The 15,571-nt window shown below is 37.2% G+C and overlaps 1 protein-coding gene across 2 annotated transcripts; it reads right to left on the bottom strand.

Moving 5' to 3' along the window:
• Positions 1-986: 986 nt before the first annotated feature.
• LOC113667901 (prolyl 3-hydroxylase 1) lies at positions 987-14,106 on the bottom strand. 2 transcript variants are annotated; one of them, XM_027183763.2, is made up of 11 exons: positions 12,909-14,106; positions 10,927-11,374; positions 10,288-10,424; positions 9,268-9,420; positions 8,336-8,452; positions 7,899-8,006; positions 5,570-5,680; positions 4,867-5,017; positions 4,487-4,613; positions 3,371-3,443; positions 987-2,870 (listed from the first exon to the last, which is right to left on the bottom strand). In XM_027183763.2, exons 1-11 carry the CDS (start codon positions 13,353-13,355, stop codon positions 2,625-2,627), a joined length of 2,118 nt encoding a protein of 705 aa, XP_027039564.2. In that variant the 5' UTR covers positions 13,356-14,106; the 3' UTR covers positions 987-2,624. The 2 variants fall into 2 exon arrangements, with proteins under 2 accessions (XP_027039564.2, XP_089055319.1); XM_089199193.1 differs by having other exon boundaries at positions 5,570-5,677.
• Between the last annotated feature and the right edge of the window lie 1,465 nt (positions 14,107-15,571).

The following is a 15,571-nucleotide window of genomic DNA, read 5'->3' as shown; positions in this document are numbered from 1 at the left end:
AGGACAATAATTATATAAGTTAACAGTGGATGCCTCGACTTTCAGTCAAAAGAAAGAGACCAGACAAAGAGAGGTCTCCTGATATAAATTAGTGTGAATTCAATTTTCGTGCCCTCTTGGGTAGTGTACACCTGAGGGTTACTTTTAATCTCTTCTATACCCTTCTGGGTAGTCTATACCTGAGAGTTATTTTTAATCTCTTCTAATCAACGCAGTTTCTAGACTTTAAAAGTTCAAAACCATGACATGTATAAAGAAGGGTTTGTCGGAGTTAGCCTCATATAGGCCAAGGTCTTCGATCATGGAGGTGAAATCAGCTTTACCGGTGCCGCTTTTTAGGCTATTTTGAGTTTCTTCTTTTTACGTGTCGAGCGAAATAACATTGAATGCGCAGCCAACAGTAGGTAACTTATGTTGGGAGCGAAGTAACTTATTTGATGGAGCGATCTAACCATGATGCGATGTAACAGTAATTATTTGTTACACATGAAAGGTGACTTATTAAACTACAAATGAAAACATGGGGTAAATTTCTTGAGAAACTGTGGTGCTACGTCGGCGGAGGGTGTTACAAGGTACTTTCGTTTTATTAACTGAGTTGGCGATGTAAATTAGCCACCGTAACGAGTTTCTAAAACTGACATTCCGTGCGTTATCCCTTCGTCAGAGCGAATAGGAAAGGCTAAAGCTTTGACAGTAAACTAAAGCTGAAGACACATTTTTACTAACGTATAATTTTGCTCTTCATTCACGGTAATCCGTTCGCAACTGCAGAATGTAACGTTACACTCCGCTTTTAACAGGATTCCTCAATTTTCTTGGTTACTTTGCTTATCAAATATAATACAATGTAATATCTCTTCGTAAATTTAAATTTTGCTTCCTCAAATTTGCCACAATAGCTGAATTCTAGGCAATAATATCACACATATCATATCTTTGTAATTGAGAAAGATGCTCTAACAAAAATTTGATTAATATAGAAATTTTACCGTGTGTCTACACGTATATTTCTGCATTTATGCAAAGCCTACCTGTGGCCTTCAAAATACAGACAAAAACAAAACAAACTTTCTCAGTTTCCTTTGACATCAAGAATTAGGAAACATTCGTTTTGTTGCATCGAGGTCACCAGCAAGCGGATATGGTACCCAGTCACCTCCCCACCAAAGTGTAATCGATCTCGCCACCAAACACTCATCCGGTAGCGAATATTGTAATTGTATTAAGTATAGCTATTAAATGTGTGATTAAATAAATACACATTTTCCTGAGCTGTAACTTGCTGCTCGTTGGTTTCTGAAGTTAAAAGTTATCAGAATCTCCTTGGGAGCTTTCAGAAAACTCGTTTTACGACAAAAAATGCACGCGATCGATCACATTTCTTGTCGATCTTGTCGTCCGTTCGTTCGATTAATAAGTTACAGTCACTTTGGTTTACTTTTCCTTTGATGAACATCAAATAAGTTTGGTGGCAATTGGTGGTGGTGATATTGCCGCAATGGCGAGCTCGCTGGTGGCGAGTCTTCCTGGTGGCGAGATGACTGTAAACCACGCAGATACATTGAGGGCTTCACTGAATGGTATCCTCTAAAGACTTTTTATCCATTTTCAAGTTTCCCTCTAAGAAAATACTTGTTTACCAGCACATCTGGGTATTAAGCCATTATTAGTTGAGTTTGAGCGTGGTATTATGAGTTATCAATACCGACGTCTGAGTTATCTGTCGAAGCCAGAAGCTGACGCAGATAACACAGACACGAGGTTGGATCCTTCTTGATATCATGTGAAACCGAATAAAATAATTTTGTTTTAATACATTTTTCAAACTAGCTGCAAATGTTTGAGTCTGCAAAAGTTTGAGGACACTTATAGGACGAGGATCTTACAAACTAGGCAGATTTTGAACTCGACACGATAATCCAATACCTGCTGCAGATATTGCGTTATCATGACAACTTCACACGTTATTGTATATTGAATGTATGCTCTCCACCAATCAGAGTTTCAGAGTAAGTCTGACGTATAATCATACCTCTTAAACTCTGCACGATAACCGGGTTATACCAGCTGTTTCCCACAGCACATGCGAACGTATCCAGGAGGGATAAAATTACTTCGTACGACAGACTATTTTTGGACATAAATCGGTCAATGTCAAAGCAAGAAAAAAGTGAGAACTGCTTTCACTATCACACGAGAACAACTTCAAATTCTTCCGTCGCAGAATGATCACAAATTACATCAATAGGGGCAAGGAATAGGAGAAACTTCTCTTAAAAGAAACCGCAAAAATGAAACTCATACTTCCAGTGGTTACCTAAAAAGACAGACACTTCAAGGTCTTTGCCTCTAGAACTGGCTTGAAACAAAACAAAGTTTAATAAAGTGCAAAAGAAGTAGTCTAGTTTTACGCTCGTCTAGGAATATGTCAGAACCCTTTCCCACCGCCCACAGTCATCTGTTCAGTAGTTTGGTAAATAGGCTGAAGACCAGTTCTCCCCGTTTGCTCCTTTCTTGACTTGTACTCGTCGCTTGACTAATTCTCATCGTCTACGCTTCATGCTTGAAAAGGAGGGCTTGATCTCAGGATAAACTTTGAATTTTCGAAATGGAAGCTTCGGCTAGAGTTCAGAATGTGCCGCCACTTCAGGCTTGAACAAAGGCAATTCTTCCAATCGCTTTTCCTCTTTTGCCATCTGAAAAGTTTCCCAGGCAACTTTTCGAAGTTGTTCGTCATGTTTTTTTCGTAAAGTAAACCACAGAGCCAGAGCGCACCTGCGCCCCTCTCGAATGCCGGCCACACCGTGAAGATTCTCCAGTCCAGCTGAAAAAGCTACGGCACGTCCGCATTCAGGTTTAAGTTTAGCCTGCGAAACACGAGGATTGCTGAGAAAGATTTATATAGGTGCCTAATCGAGCGCGCCTCGTCACGCAAGTGCAACAAGCCCTCTTTGTGCGCGTTGTGTGACTTAATGGTTGGTTGCGTGGATGATTATATGCAACATCGAATGTCTTGAGAACTAGAGAATAATTATGGCGGAAGACAGTCACGCTTCAAACTGCCAAAAGTATGGGAGTGCTCCATTTCAAAACAGATACATACTAGCATAATCATCCGGGTTCAGTACGTCTTAGCATGATGATTCCACAGAGCGGTGTTTAAAGCGGCGTAGCTGTATTTTAAATCAAAACTAGATTATCTGTGGATTTGTGAGCCGTTTAACCGTTTACTAGATCCCATGATCTGGTCATCAATCAGGCTCCCTCCTGGAAGTAAAACATTTGCAGTCTCTGACTAGTACATCTATCACCTGTCTACTGGTTAAAGTTACTTGCTTGTCACTTGTGAGACATGAAAGGGTCATACCTGAACAGAATCATCAGGATTAGCAAACAGAAACTCCCCTCCTTTGAAATCGCCATTCAGATACAGCAGAGCACTGAAATTAAATTAAATAAAAATGGAACAGAATACCACTGATAAGAATTGTAACAGCAGTTTAACCATTTCGTAGAAGTGAGTGAGCGTTGTTCTTATTGCACGAAAAAGTCCACTTAAAGGTAAATTCCGGAAAAATAAGGCTTGAATGGGATAGGAGCCGCAAAGAGGTGGCGGTTGTGTGGAGCCTTCAAGATTTCTACACAAGGGGGGGGGGGGGGGGGGTGACTTTTCAAAATTCATAATGTGAACAGTGTTGCCTTCTATTTGAGATAAAAATAATCGATACTACCAAAAAAGAAGTATTTAAGAAGAAAAAGCCCGAAAAAAAAAGACTCTGAAATGGTCAATCCACCCTGTTCTCATTCCCCACTTGATAATCATCTGTCTTGACCCTTCACGCCTTAATATAGGCATCCATATTCTCCTTACTTTTCACCATACATTTCCTTTGGTGCTGACAAGGAGAATTGGTTTAACAATCAGTTAGCTTGGCGATCATTTCCTTTATGTGGGCCCAATTGCTCGAAGGCTGATTAGAGCTAACCCAAGATTATATTTTAATCTGAGCTTCTTCATTCCTTCATTCAAAAGCATTTTTTGGAATAATTTCTTGTGTCCTTTTTAGAGCATCAAATAGTCATATTCTAGACAAAAATAATTCGACTGAATTTTGTTTTAAAGCTATCAGATCTGAAATCAGTTTTCACACTAACCCTGGGATATCTTAACCCAGCTTTGAACAACCCGGCCCTGATGTTAAATAATGATTCAGCAATATTACTGGGGGCAGAAATTCGGCGCTGGTCGCTCTTAGGTATAAGAGGGAAAATGGGGGACATGATAAATATGATTACACATTAGCAAAAATTAGGGCGGCAGAAAACTCGCTATGTAAAGCGATCACACTTCGAGCCTTCTAAACGCTAGAGGTTCTATTTCCCTCTGTCTTCATTCTATGCGAAAGCCACGCAAGCTGAGCAAAAACGGTATCAAAGGTCGCCCAACTCCCATATAATAGTCACTTGAAATATTCTGACATACCTGAAATCTCTCCACGTATAAGCTGGCGACCGCTTGGGACAAGAGCCCAGTCCATCAAGGTTCAGTAAACAGTTGTCGGAATGAATTGGGTGGCTCAAATGGAAGCCTGGATTGGGATCATTGGGGTCTAGGTTGGATAGAGATCGCCTTGGTTACAATAAATTTTCATCAAAGGAGCAATTCGATGTGACTAAATTTCAGCTCATATATGCCTTCGTGTAGCCGTACCCTCTGCCGAAGGAGAAACGGAAGGAAGGGAACGTCTACGAAAACCTGACACAAATCGTGTTATATGACGTCACTCTGCCGCTGGTAGAGAGCCTCAGTAAAATCGTCAAATCGTCAAATTTGCGGCTAAAAGTGAAAGCAATTCAACTCACCCATTAGCGAGGTGCGGCAGACAAGATGTGAATATGAAAAATACAAAGGTGTGTCTAGTTGAAAATAATCCTCGGTAAACTGCCGAACTTTATCGCTCAGGTTGAAGTACAGCTCCACTTCCTCTAGAGGTACTTCCTTTCGACGAGCTGCCTGATAGATTCAAATAACAAAATAGCGGTAAGCCAGGAGAGAAAGGCAAGATTCTCGAGGCCATATTTTTAACGACCACGGTGTAACTTGAATTGTATTGAAGAGTAAACGCTGACACGTGAAAGTGTTTACCCCGCAGAATTCTCGCTTGGCTAAAGTTTCTCCCGCTTGGTTAAAAGAAACTGGAAATTAGCTGTGGAATTTGAACGTCATTTAACGTTCATGAGTAAGCCGTAATTCTCAATTAGCGAAATACCTCTCCATTTCATCCAGTATTTTCGAACGTTTTATTTTCAAATGTGTCCCGCCAGTACCCATTCACTTCGAAAATCAACATACGTGGCTCAACCTACGGTTTTGTGATTTTCGAGTGAAGAAAAGGCACAGGGAGTGTAACGCGTCCTTCCCTGAGTGCCTCGATCACCCGATGACCAGGTCTCAAATCAAGACATATCGATTCAGATTACTGTGCACTGATCATCAAATTTTGGTCAACACCTCAGTAATTCAAAAGAGGGCAAAATTTTCATGCACACACAAAAATTGATGTACCTTTGAAGCAGAGAGTATCGTGACGCCGGAAAAGGTTTCTTTTTCAGTGAAAGAGAATGGCTTGTCGTCCTTGTTCCGTTGATCATAACCATCACCAAGTGTTGCTGTCTTCTGGAACAAACCAAACAGATCAAGACCCAAATGTATAGTACGACATGACCCTCGCTGGAAAACTCGATGAACACGATGCTTGAACCATTTTTCTTTGCGAAAAACGATGATTGAGAATTGAGATTTATTGGTACAAGACAAAAATTTCTTGATATGCAATCACGATATAAATTAATGGACCACAGGGAAGCTAGACATCAATTGCAAGTGTTAAAACTTCAACTTCCAAAAATTCCTCAATACATTCATTTGATAAAACAGAATCCTTTGTCAATCCAATTTGCTGAAAACCTCAGGTTCATCATGATTTACATCAAGATGGTTTTAATTCTATCATTTAGGGAAGGTACGCTGTAATTAAATTTCAGAGGATGAATTTATAGTCTTTATCAAGCATGTTTAAACTAGTGGATAAAATTATGTCGTGCTCTTATTTTCGTTTAACGGTTTACTTGACCACTGGCTTTATTCTCGTCAAACTATTTTCTGAACATCCTTGTGACGCAATCGGAACAAAATTCTAAAAAAAGGAAGTCAAAGGTTTCTTTAGAGTAGAATCTTCCGGAAGAATTTGTTGAATGACTGCATATCAAGGCATTTGTCATCAATAATCTCCAAGATTCAAGTTTTTTGTGTGTTTCTATTTTTTTCGACAAACAGAATGGAAAATTTCAGATTTAAACTAGCACTTGACACTTTCTTTACAGCATTATCCTTACATCTCTTTTTGCTTCAAAACAATTTCAAAATTTTGGCCAGAAATTACAATTTAATGTTGTTTACAATTTAAATCCTAGTTTTACATATATTTACAATCAAAACATTTTGTTTACATTCAATTAAGTGCAGCTCTTTTTTTAAATTTACAATTATGTTTATCTATTCATATCAAATCAAGCCAATCAGTTATGTACCAAATCAAATAAAAACATCTGAAATTACAAAAAAAAAAAAAAATAACGAAGTAAGGTTTTTGTTTTTAGGGTAAACATTTACGTTGCTCAAAATTATTTATTGTTTAAATGTAGCCACAAGTAATCATTGTTTCATGACATTTTACCATTTTAGAGGGTCATGTCTTTAACCTTATCATTTAAATGTGATAAACAAGCTGGCAAAAATCAGTTGAAATATATTTACTTTAGGTGCAGGATGACTAACAGAGGCTGCAAATGCCATTCTTTGTAAGAACATTTGCATATCGTTTCCAAATACATCAAAAGTACTCTGTTCTTTTTATATGATTAGAGGGGTTTGGAAAATGATGAAGTATGACTCCAAGGTTTATTTGACACAGATGGGCCAAAAAAAAAGTGTTTTAATTGGTGTTTTTGTTCAAGATGTTTGCTTCTTGTTTTTACTATTTTGTCATTTCTTTGTTTTGGTTTCTTTTTTTTTTGTTTTTATCATTTCTTCATTTTGGTTTCTTGTTAAACAGAGCTTGTTGTGGTGAGTTTGACTAACACACAGTCCACATATCTACTTGAATTCAGAAAAGAAAAATAAAACATTCTTTGAAGTTAAACTGAAAAATTTCCAACAAGGTTGTTTAATACATGCAAGTGTTACATAACTTTTATATTATCAAATGATGGCTGCCAGCTTGTTCTAATATTTAAGCCTATCTTTATGCCTTACGATTAAAACTTAAAAGTTGGCAGCAAATCTGTGTGGAACTATTCAAAGCAAAATAAATTACAAACACAAGCAAGGTAAGTGAATATATCATGTTAAGAAGAACATAATTACATGCTGTAGATTGATTTACGGATCACGCACTAAAGCAGTTGGTATATCTCTTTGGGGGATAATTCAGACTTTGAAAAGTGTGGTTGCCAGAAGTAAATTGGAGGTAGTAAAAGTGTATTTTCATGTTCAAATTCCTTTACAACCACATTGGTTTAATCAAAATGTCTATAGGGGGTATGTTTGTATCTTTGCATGAAGCATGTGTAAATTATTTCCCCCTTTTACTTCAAAATCATGGCCTGATGACTTATCTGCCTCTCAGGCTACAGTAAAGCTGTCCATGTCATTGATCCTAAGTTGTGTGCAAGGTGCAGTATTTGGGTGTATTGCCTTTTTTGGAAAGGAAGAGCAAATTTAAGGAATTAATGCATTATGAGGCATATGAAAATTTGGGTCTTGGGTCTTACAGCAGAATTGTAGCATCACATTATATTCACCCATGCACGTTCAACAGAAACAAACTGCATACCTCAGCTAATTTAATCAACATCTTGCATTCCTTTTCAGTTGCCATTCCATCCACGGCAACCCTCCATGTGCCATTGAGGTCAGCCTCAGTCATAAGAATCTTTGATCCCTGAAGAGTAAATAAAATGCGATCATCACCAATTAGAGAATAACACAAGATGTAAAATTTTTTGTGAGCTAGCCAGGCCTGAAAGCTTGAATTTCATAAATGAATATGCATTTAGTAGTTGCTGCCCTTTTATACACAAAAGCAGTAGCTAAAAGCAAATGTGCAAGAGTGGGGCTATCAACCAAAATCAAACCCCCCCCCCCCCCCCTCATCCTTCACTTAGGACTGTTACCCTTTAATTACCATGGAAATCTAATCATGCTGGGATCTTAATTATAAAGCTAAACTCTGCTCAAAACACACATTTTCTATCAGTTCATCAACCCTACCTTATATCTTTCAAAATTTACAACATCATCTGGCTTCTCCACTAGTGGTTCTTTCTTGATTGGTCCCAGACCCCAGAGCTTCTCAACAGTGTAAGTTTCCTCCCCTTCAACCAGATCCTAAAAGAAGCACAATACATGTAAACTGTAAATAAAGTAAAACATCTGATGGCAGTTTGCCTGTGTTGGACCTTGTGTGAAGGGGGATCATACAAAATGTATCCCCCCCCCCAGGAAACATCAGCATTATATATATATATATATATATATATATAACTGCAGACAGTACTGTTTCGGCCTTCTGGGCCTCATCAGTGCAGTGCTGATGCTAGGATGGAGGTAAGACTATATAGCCACCCCAAGTGATCTCACATATGTGGGATCATCTAAGCCATGCCAGAGTGCTCAAACTAGAAAAACTAGTGAGCACGCATAATGCTAGTAGCAATGACTCATCCTAGTAGAGTGCTCAATTTGGACATGAAAGCAAAGCTTTGTATGCCAAAGAGCTATATATATATATATATATATATATATATATATATATATATATATATATATATATATATATATATATAGTGACAGGTCTTAGTGTTCAAACTTTTTGCTACTTAATAAGACTTATAAAAATTAATTTCATTTATTGGTTGAATAAATTGACAAGGCAGATTTTATTTTTTTGTTTATTAATTCACTTGTGTCTTTTAAAAACAAAGATACATGTACCATTAGGCACTTTTGCCCTTCCATATGTAAGGCCGTCCATAAGGAATCTACTTGTAACATAAGTATATCACTCAAAAAATATGTAGGTACATGTGCATCTACATTGTTTATAATGAGCTCATAAACCTGTTGGCGCTTAATCAATACATGTAAGGGTAATTGGACTTGATTGTTGTTCACTTCTTACAGAGTCTAATAATCATACTGACCTCCAGTTTCACTTCTTGTTCTTTTGGTTCATCATCCTGACCATCATGAAACCAGGTGCCACTGTCATCAAAATCTGCCTCATCCATGTACACTTTTGCCATCTGTAACAGTTTCCGCTCAATTGATGCTTCCTTGAAATACTGAATTGCTGCCTGAAAGTGATTTAGAGTTGAAAATCCATATTGTTGAAAAACTAGAGTTGTTGGTAACAGTATGAGTATTTTGAAGTTTTTGTCAACCCTTTCAATACCAAGATCTCACTGATAATAATTCTCCTTACCATATGCCATAAAATTCTTATAATGTTAGGCTGGAGAATTTGGTATTGGATCAACTAATAATCCCCTAATTTATATTTTTCAGAATTTTCATCACTTGTCTCCTTGATATTTTATTGATATTGTCAAGAGAATTCCTGTCTTGACCACTCATGAAAGTTTAAGAGTTAAGACCATCCAAACACCCTGACAAAACCACACCTCACACTGGCAGTGAACAAGAACTGATGAAATAACTTTAATTAGTGCTTTCTTCACCATAAACACAAAAGGTAGCATCCCCAAGAAAGAGGTCATGAATGAAAGCAAATGACCCTTGACCATTTGAGAATAATATGCTCTTAACTCACCTGTCTTCAAGCTATATTGTATCTGCTTGTAGAATTATTTGTTTTTATCAACTGAGTTAAAATTAAATTGGTCACTGTGGAGAGATTCTAAAGCTGACATTTTGAATGTTAGTGCTTTGCCAAGGCGAATCCAAGAAGCGAATTTGAATACATGGTTTCTCTGATGAAGGGTGAAATGCTCAAATGGTCAACTTTAATAAAAAACCTTCCCAGTGGACCATTTAAATCATCAACTCAGCTGAGAAAGCCAATTGAAATTGTCTTGTTTAACTCCTCCAATGATGAAGCATCACAGTTTCTTTAGAATACTACCTTCTTTATTCATTTGCTTGACTGTGTGTTTGCCGATAAAAAAGATTCAAGTTCATATGTTAGATGGCTACTTTGTTACCTTTCTTGCTGTTATTTTTAAGCTCTGATCTCCCAGTTCCTGTTTGAAGTATCTCAAATTGTCAATCATTGTATCATCATCTGGATCCAACAGCAGATAACTTGCAGCACATCCAGCAGCATCCCATAACTTTCCCACTGAGGATTGAAGAATGATAAATTTAACAGAGAAAATAATTATAATAATCAAACAACAGACACACAAATGTACCAAAAGAAACAGACCAAAACTGGCAAATAAAGCCTAAATCTTTGAATCCGGGGAGCCTTAGAATCCAGAAAAAATATGCACAGTGTTTGGACAAATAGATTAATGACTGGGCATTTAAGCAAGAGCTCCAGATTGCTACAGTGCAGTTTCTTTCTATATTTACAAGTACAAATACAAAATAGGTAAGTACAAATGTAAAGACAAGGTTTACTAAAATGTAAATCTAAACGTTTTATGGGAGTACATAGAGGTAAGACATTAGAAAAACAAATTTAGCTAAATTGTACATCATGAAAAAGAAACATGTCTTCTTCTTGTAACATGCATTAGATGCAAGAACCACAATAAAATAGTTCAAGCAATTTCATCGGGATATTGCTTGGAGTTAATTCAAGAAACACTCAGATTGACTATTTTTTCAACACTAACCTTTAAAATATGCCATCTGAAGATAGTTGTAATGTCTTGCAAGATAATTCTTTACAAAAATCCCCTTCACTTCTCTCAGTTTATCAGGGCATACATTGCGGCATTCCAAAATGTCAACATGAACCCCAAACAAGCCAGATCTGCCTAAAATCTTGTTTTTCTCGCGTTCCTCTTCACACATTATTTTGCAGTTGTCATATGCAGTGTAGTACTCTTCAAGAGCTTGTTCAAATCCCTGGATGGCATCACTCCACTGTTCTTCTTCATACAGCCGGGCAGCATTGAAATAACTCTCTTGGTGAAGTGTGGGTTCTAAGGAGAAAATTCCAGCTTCTGCAACACCAGGCATTTGCTTGTAAATCTTTACATTGTCTGCCATGGCCTTGTCTTGTGGTTGAGTTTCTGTGCACGTATAAGCTGCTCTGGCAGCATCCACTGTCCTTCCAGCCTGTGAGATGAAACACAAATGTGTAAGAACTTAAAAGTGATTAAGAATTGGTGGTCATTTTGTTTGGCTTGCTGCAGACACCAGGTTAATTGGTGTGAGTACAAGCCCTAGGTCACGCATCATAGTTTCTTCCTAGGGAAGATTCTCCCTTTGCTTCTTTTACCAAGAGGGAGTGAAGGACTTGAAACAGTTGTTTTGGAACAATAATTATACAATTTTAACAGTGATATACTGTACATGTACATGTGTACATTGCACAGGATGTAGTTCAAAATTTTCTTTGATTTAAAATCTATCAAAAAAATTTAACTTTTATTTTCTGTGTTTTAAATCAGGATTGTTATAAAGGATAAAGGATGCAGAAATTTGAAAATTTAACTTTCCAAAGTTTGAATCAAAATCTGTTGGTTCCCTTGCCAATAATGACTCATGCCTGAGTGCAAAATGTGATCAATCAAAAGCTCAATTATTATCCTCAGATCATATTTGTATCTTTTTTTATAAATTTTCACCTTTTGAGACGTTCTATACTCCGCAGTTATTGTTGTTGTTACAAATTTATTTGACAGTTGTTATTTGAATGGCAATCTCTATCACAGGAATTGTTAATAAAGCTAATAATCGAAAAAAAGCCTTCTTGCTTTTGTTATTTGAACAATAATTATTGTTTTTGGTAAAAGTTACATGCTAGTTTGATATATTTTATTCTGTGTGAGTAACTCTCGGAGAGCTTGGAATCAAATTTCTGAGTAGTATTATGTCTAACGTTGTAAAAATCATTAGAAATTCCCTACCATGCAACACTTATCCTTCACAATCTTCAGAGCTCACAGATAAATTTAATCAGTTTTTTGTAGCAAATATGCTAAATATGTAAATTAGCAGCTTCTTCAAATTTGCAGCGTTTCTCATGAAAAAGATCGGAAAGAGGCCCAGAGGAAATATCCAGATCATATCTCCCGCCATTCAATAAAAGGCTCCCCCACCTCCCCACTTACCCACTATTTAAAGGGTCAATGCACGATCGATATTAAGCGTGTTTACATTTTACGCGTGAATTCACAAGCATACGAATCTAACAGCCATCTCATTACAATAGCTTCATGCTAGGGAGTTTTAAGAAGTGTTTTGCTGAAATACGATCGCTTGAATGACTCAGTACAATGCGTCTACCACTTTTTTTTCAAATAACACAAAAGCCCGACACTGACGCGAACAAACAGCTGTTGTGTTATCAAAGCTTAGATGTCACGAACGGCCAAAGATAGGGAAATTATCTTATCATGAGCGATACATCTGAAATTGTAGATGGCATAAATTCCAAACAACAAAGCTCAATAGAAATGTGTTATTGTGACTGCAATAAGCAAAACTGTAGTAACCAGGCAATTTTTTCTGCAAACACGTGTCTCGCAAAGAACAGTGCAGCCATTTATTTATAAATTTATGTTGTGAAGTTAACGCACAAGGGTTCAATAAAACGTCACGTTGGATTGGCAGGGTAAAGTGTTTGACTAAAAGCAAATTCACTCACCTTGTAGTAGGCAAATTGAAGATATCCATACGGTAGCCTTTTCTCGAAGTTGTCCCGAATCGCGACTGAGACCTTGGTTCGCTTACCAAGATATTTTTCTCTGCACTGCTGACTACACTTATGAGAATAAATCGTGTAACGATAATAATTTAGCTCCAAGTCGCTGATTGTGTTATGAGACGATGATGCCTGGAATCTCTCCCGACATCGCAATCTACAATGAATCTTCACTTGTTTTTCGTTTCTATAATCAGCGATTGCCTTCTCTAAGAGTTCGATGGCTTCATTCCACTTTTCATCTCGATACGCGCGTTGCCCGTCTGCAAACAGCTCATCATACGCTGTCGATTTTAGTGCCGTGATATTCAGCCTGCCCAACAAGTCTGCTCGAAGATTTGAGGCTGTAAGTCCGCACAGAGAAAGCCAGAAGAGAAGCCTTGCGGCCATCGTTTCCTGTCTGTTCTTACCCGCTGTATTTGAGCGAGCTTCAATGCTGTTCTGTGACGAAATGCACAATCGATCTCTGATAGATATTTGCGGGTAACTCGACTGTTATTGTCCGATAAACCAATCACAGTTCAGTATCACCGGTAGTTGATAAGTTAAGGCCACTTTGTCTAGCTGCTTTTAAGCGCTTTTCTTTGCTTTTAGGGACCTTCTCAACAATTCTTCGAAACATTGAAATATAACACCAATTCAAAGTGGGTAAAGACCAACCAAAGCGCGAAAGCTGTTCCTCATGAGTTGCAGAAACCACCAAATCAAAAGAAGAAAAAAAAAATTCGACGCCTTCCTCGTTCATTCCAAGTTGACTTTCTTTCGAACTAATTTCAGGTAACGAGAAACACCTGCACATACCAGAATGTTTAAATTATATTTTAGTGAAACTTCTTCCCTCTACGAAACTCAGTTGTAAAATTAAGTATTTTTCTTAATCTTATGAAACTAATTGTCTTAAGAAGACCACACTTAATGCCGTTTAAAAGGCCACTATAAAATTACAACTTATCATATTTAACGAGAATCAGCCTAGCCTGTAAATAATTTCAAAAGGTAGCCTAAGAGTTAATTCGAATGCCAAGCTTATCCACCTCCCATACAGAATGGATTTGTTCATGTATCGTTTCAAAGGTTTCTGGATGATGATTTATGTTAGCTGAGATGTAACTCTAAAAATTCTTTTCACGGTTTCTTTTCATTAACAGGTCAAGTTACAAAAGGTTTCTCGAGCGAATTACATTAAAAAAGGAAGCGAGTGGATGTTACAAAATATTAATTTCCTCAGGGTAAAGATAAACTTCCTCGGTAAATTTTAACAATATGAAATACGGACGAAACATTATAAGTAAGAAACGGCATGGTAATGCCTTATTCAGTATATCATAATAAAACAAAAAGTTCTTGATTAAAAAAAAAAAAAAAAAAAAAAAAAAAAAGAGAAAAAAACTTGAGAGAATTTAACAAGACTCAGTTTCTGATAAGTGCTCTGGGTTACAAGATTACCAACCCAAAAGCTTTCAAGAGATCCGATAATATCCAGAAATGACTGAAAAGCTAGAGAGAGGACGCCCCCAAAAATTAATTACCGTTTTTCGGGTTGAGGTACATTAATTTCCTTTGAACTTCTGTCTTTTTCACTCACCCGCAGAAATTTTCATTCAATTTGTTCGATATTTCAGTGAAAGCTATTGATCTGTTGCTGCTTGTATAATACTATGTGGTAAGAAATAGTTTCGTTTTTTGTTTCATCTCAGTTATTTTCATGCCCTCTCTATTTTGTTGAACAAAAAAAAGAAAAAAAAAAAGAAAGAGTAAGCCAAACTCCAATGTCATTACGAGTGCACCTGATACCACAACATAATGTTACCACAGAGAAAACAACCATTTGATATCCTCTTGTTTTACTGTAAAAGCTTTTAAAATCGGCAATTCATTCAATTGAAATGAATTTCAAGATGCCCTACAGAGTTTAATAAAATTGGTGTCGTTCGTCGCAAGTGAAACATTTGCGAGATTTTAAACTTATGTCCTGGAGGCGTAACTTTTAACATTGAAGCCGAAAAAACCGGAGACAGCGCCCTGAGTGAAAGGGGTCAAATGAGCTTATTTACTCTCAGATTTACCTGTATTTTAAATACAATGCAAACTTACCTTTTTAAAGACAGAAGTTAAATTAATATGCAAAATGAATTGTGCCTGTTCTATTTCCTCTTTACTTTAATTAATTTTTTCCAGAGCCTGGCACTTAATTCCTCAAAACCATCAGATCGTTTAATTTGTTTTGAAAAACTGCCGGGATTTTAATCTGTGAGTAATGGTGCTATAGCGTGCAGGTTCTCTTACATAGCTCGACTGCAAACTCCAAGTGCCTTTACAGGGTTATAAAAAATTACTTTTTTGGTATATTCTTCGTTTACGCTTCGCAATTCACCTCGTCTTTACGCAAGCACTTATATTTTTATGTAATGAAGATGTTGGGGCCTTTAAGATTCCTCTTCAGCAAGCACTTTGTGTCGTAACTGCTGAAAGCGCCGACACATCAATCAATTGTAGAACTTTGACGCTCTAACGAGGCCTTTCAAGGGATCTTGGCGACAAGCGACATTGCTAAAAATAATGTGGCGGCAATTTTCATTTCCGATGAGCCGACAGCCGACAAAAAC

Source organism: Pocillopora damicornis, chromosome 3 (genome assembly GCF_964200805.1).
Source record: "Pocillopora damicornis chromosome 3, jaPocDami1.2, whole genome shotgun sequence".
NCBI classification, from domain to species: Eukaryota; Metazoa; Cnidaria; class Anthozoa; order Scleractinia; family Pocilloporidae; genus Pocillopora; species Pocillopora damicornis.
This window is presented reverse-complemented; position numbering and strand designations above follow the sequence as displayed.

Coding starts and splice junctions, on each gene's coding strand:
- LOC113667901 (XM_027183763.2), bottom strand. CDS start 13,355: ATGGCCGCAAGGCTTCTCTTCTGGCTTTCTCTGTGCGGACTTACAGCC. Junction 10,425..10,926: donor TCAGATGGCATATTTTAAAG/GTTAGTGTTGAA, acceptor TTCAATCCTCAG/TGGGAAAGTTATGGGATGCT. Junction 2,871..3,370: donor ATCCTGATGATTCTGTTCAG/GTATGACCCTTT, acceptor CGTGTTTCGCAG/GCTAAACTTAAACCTGAATG.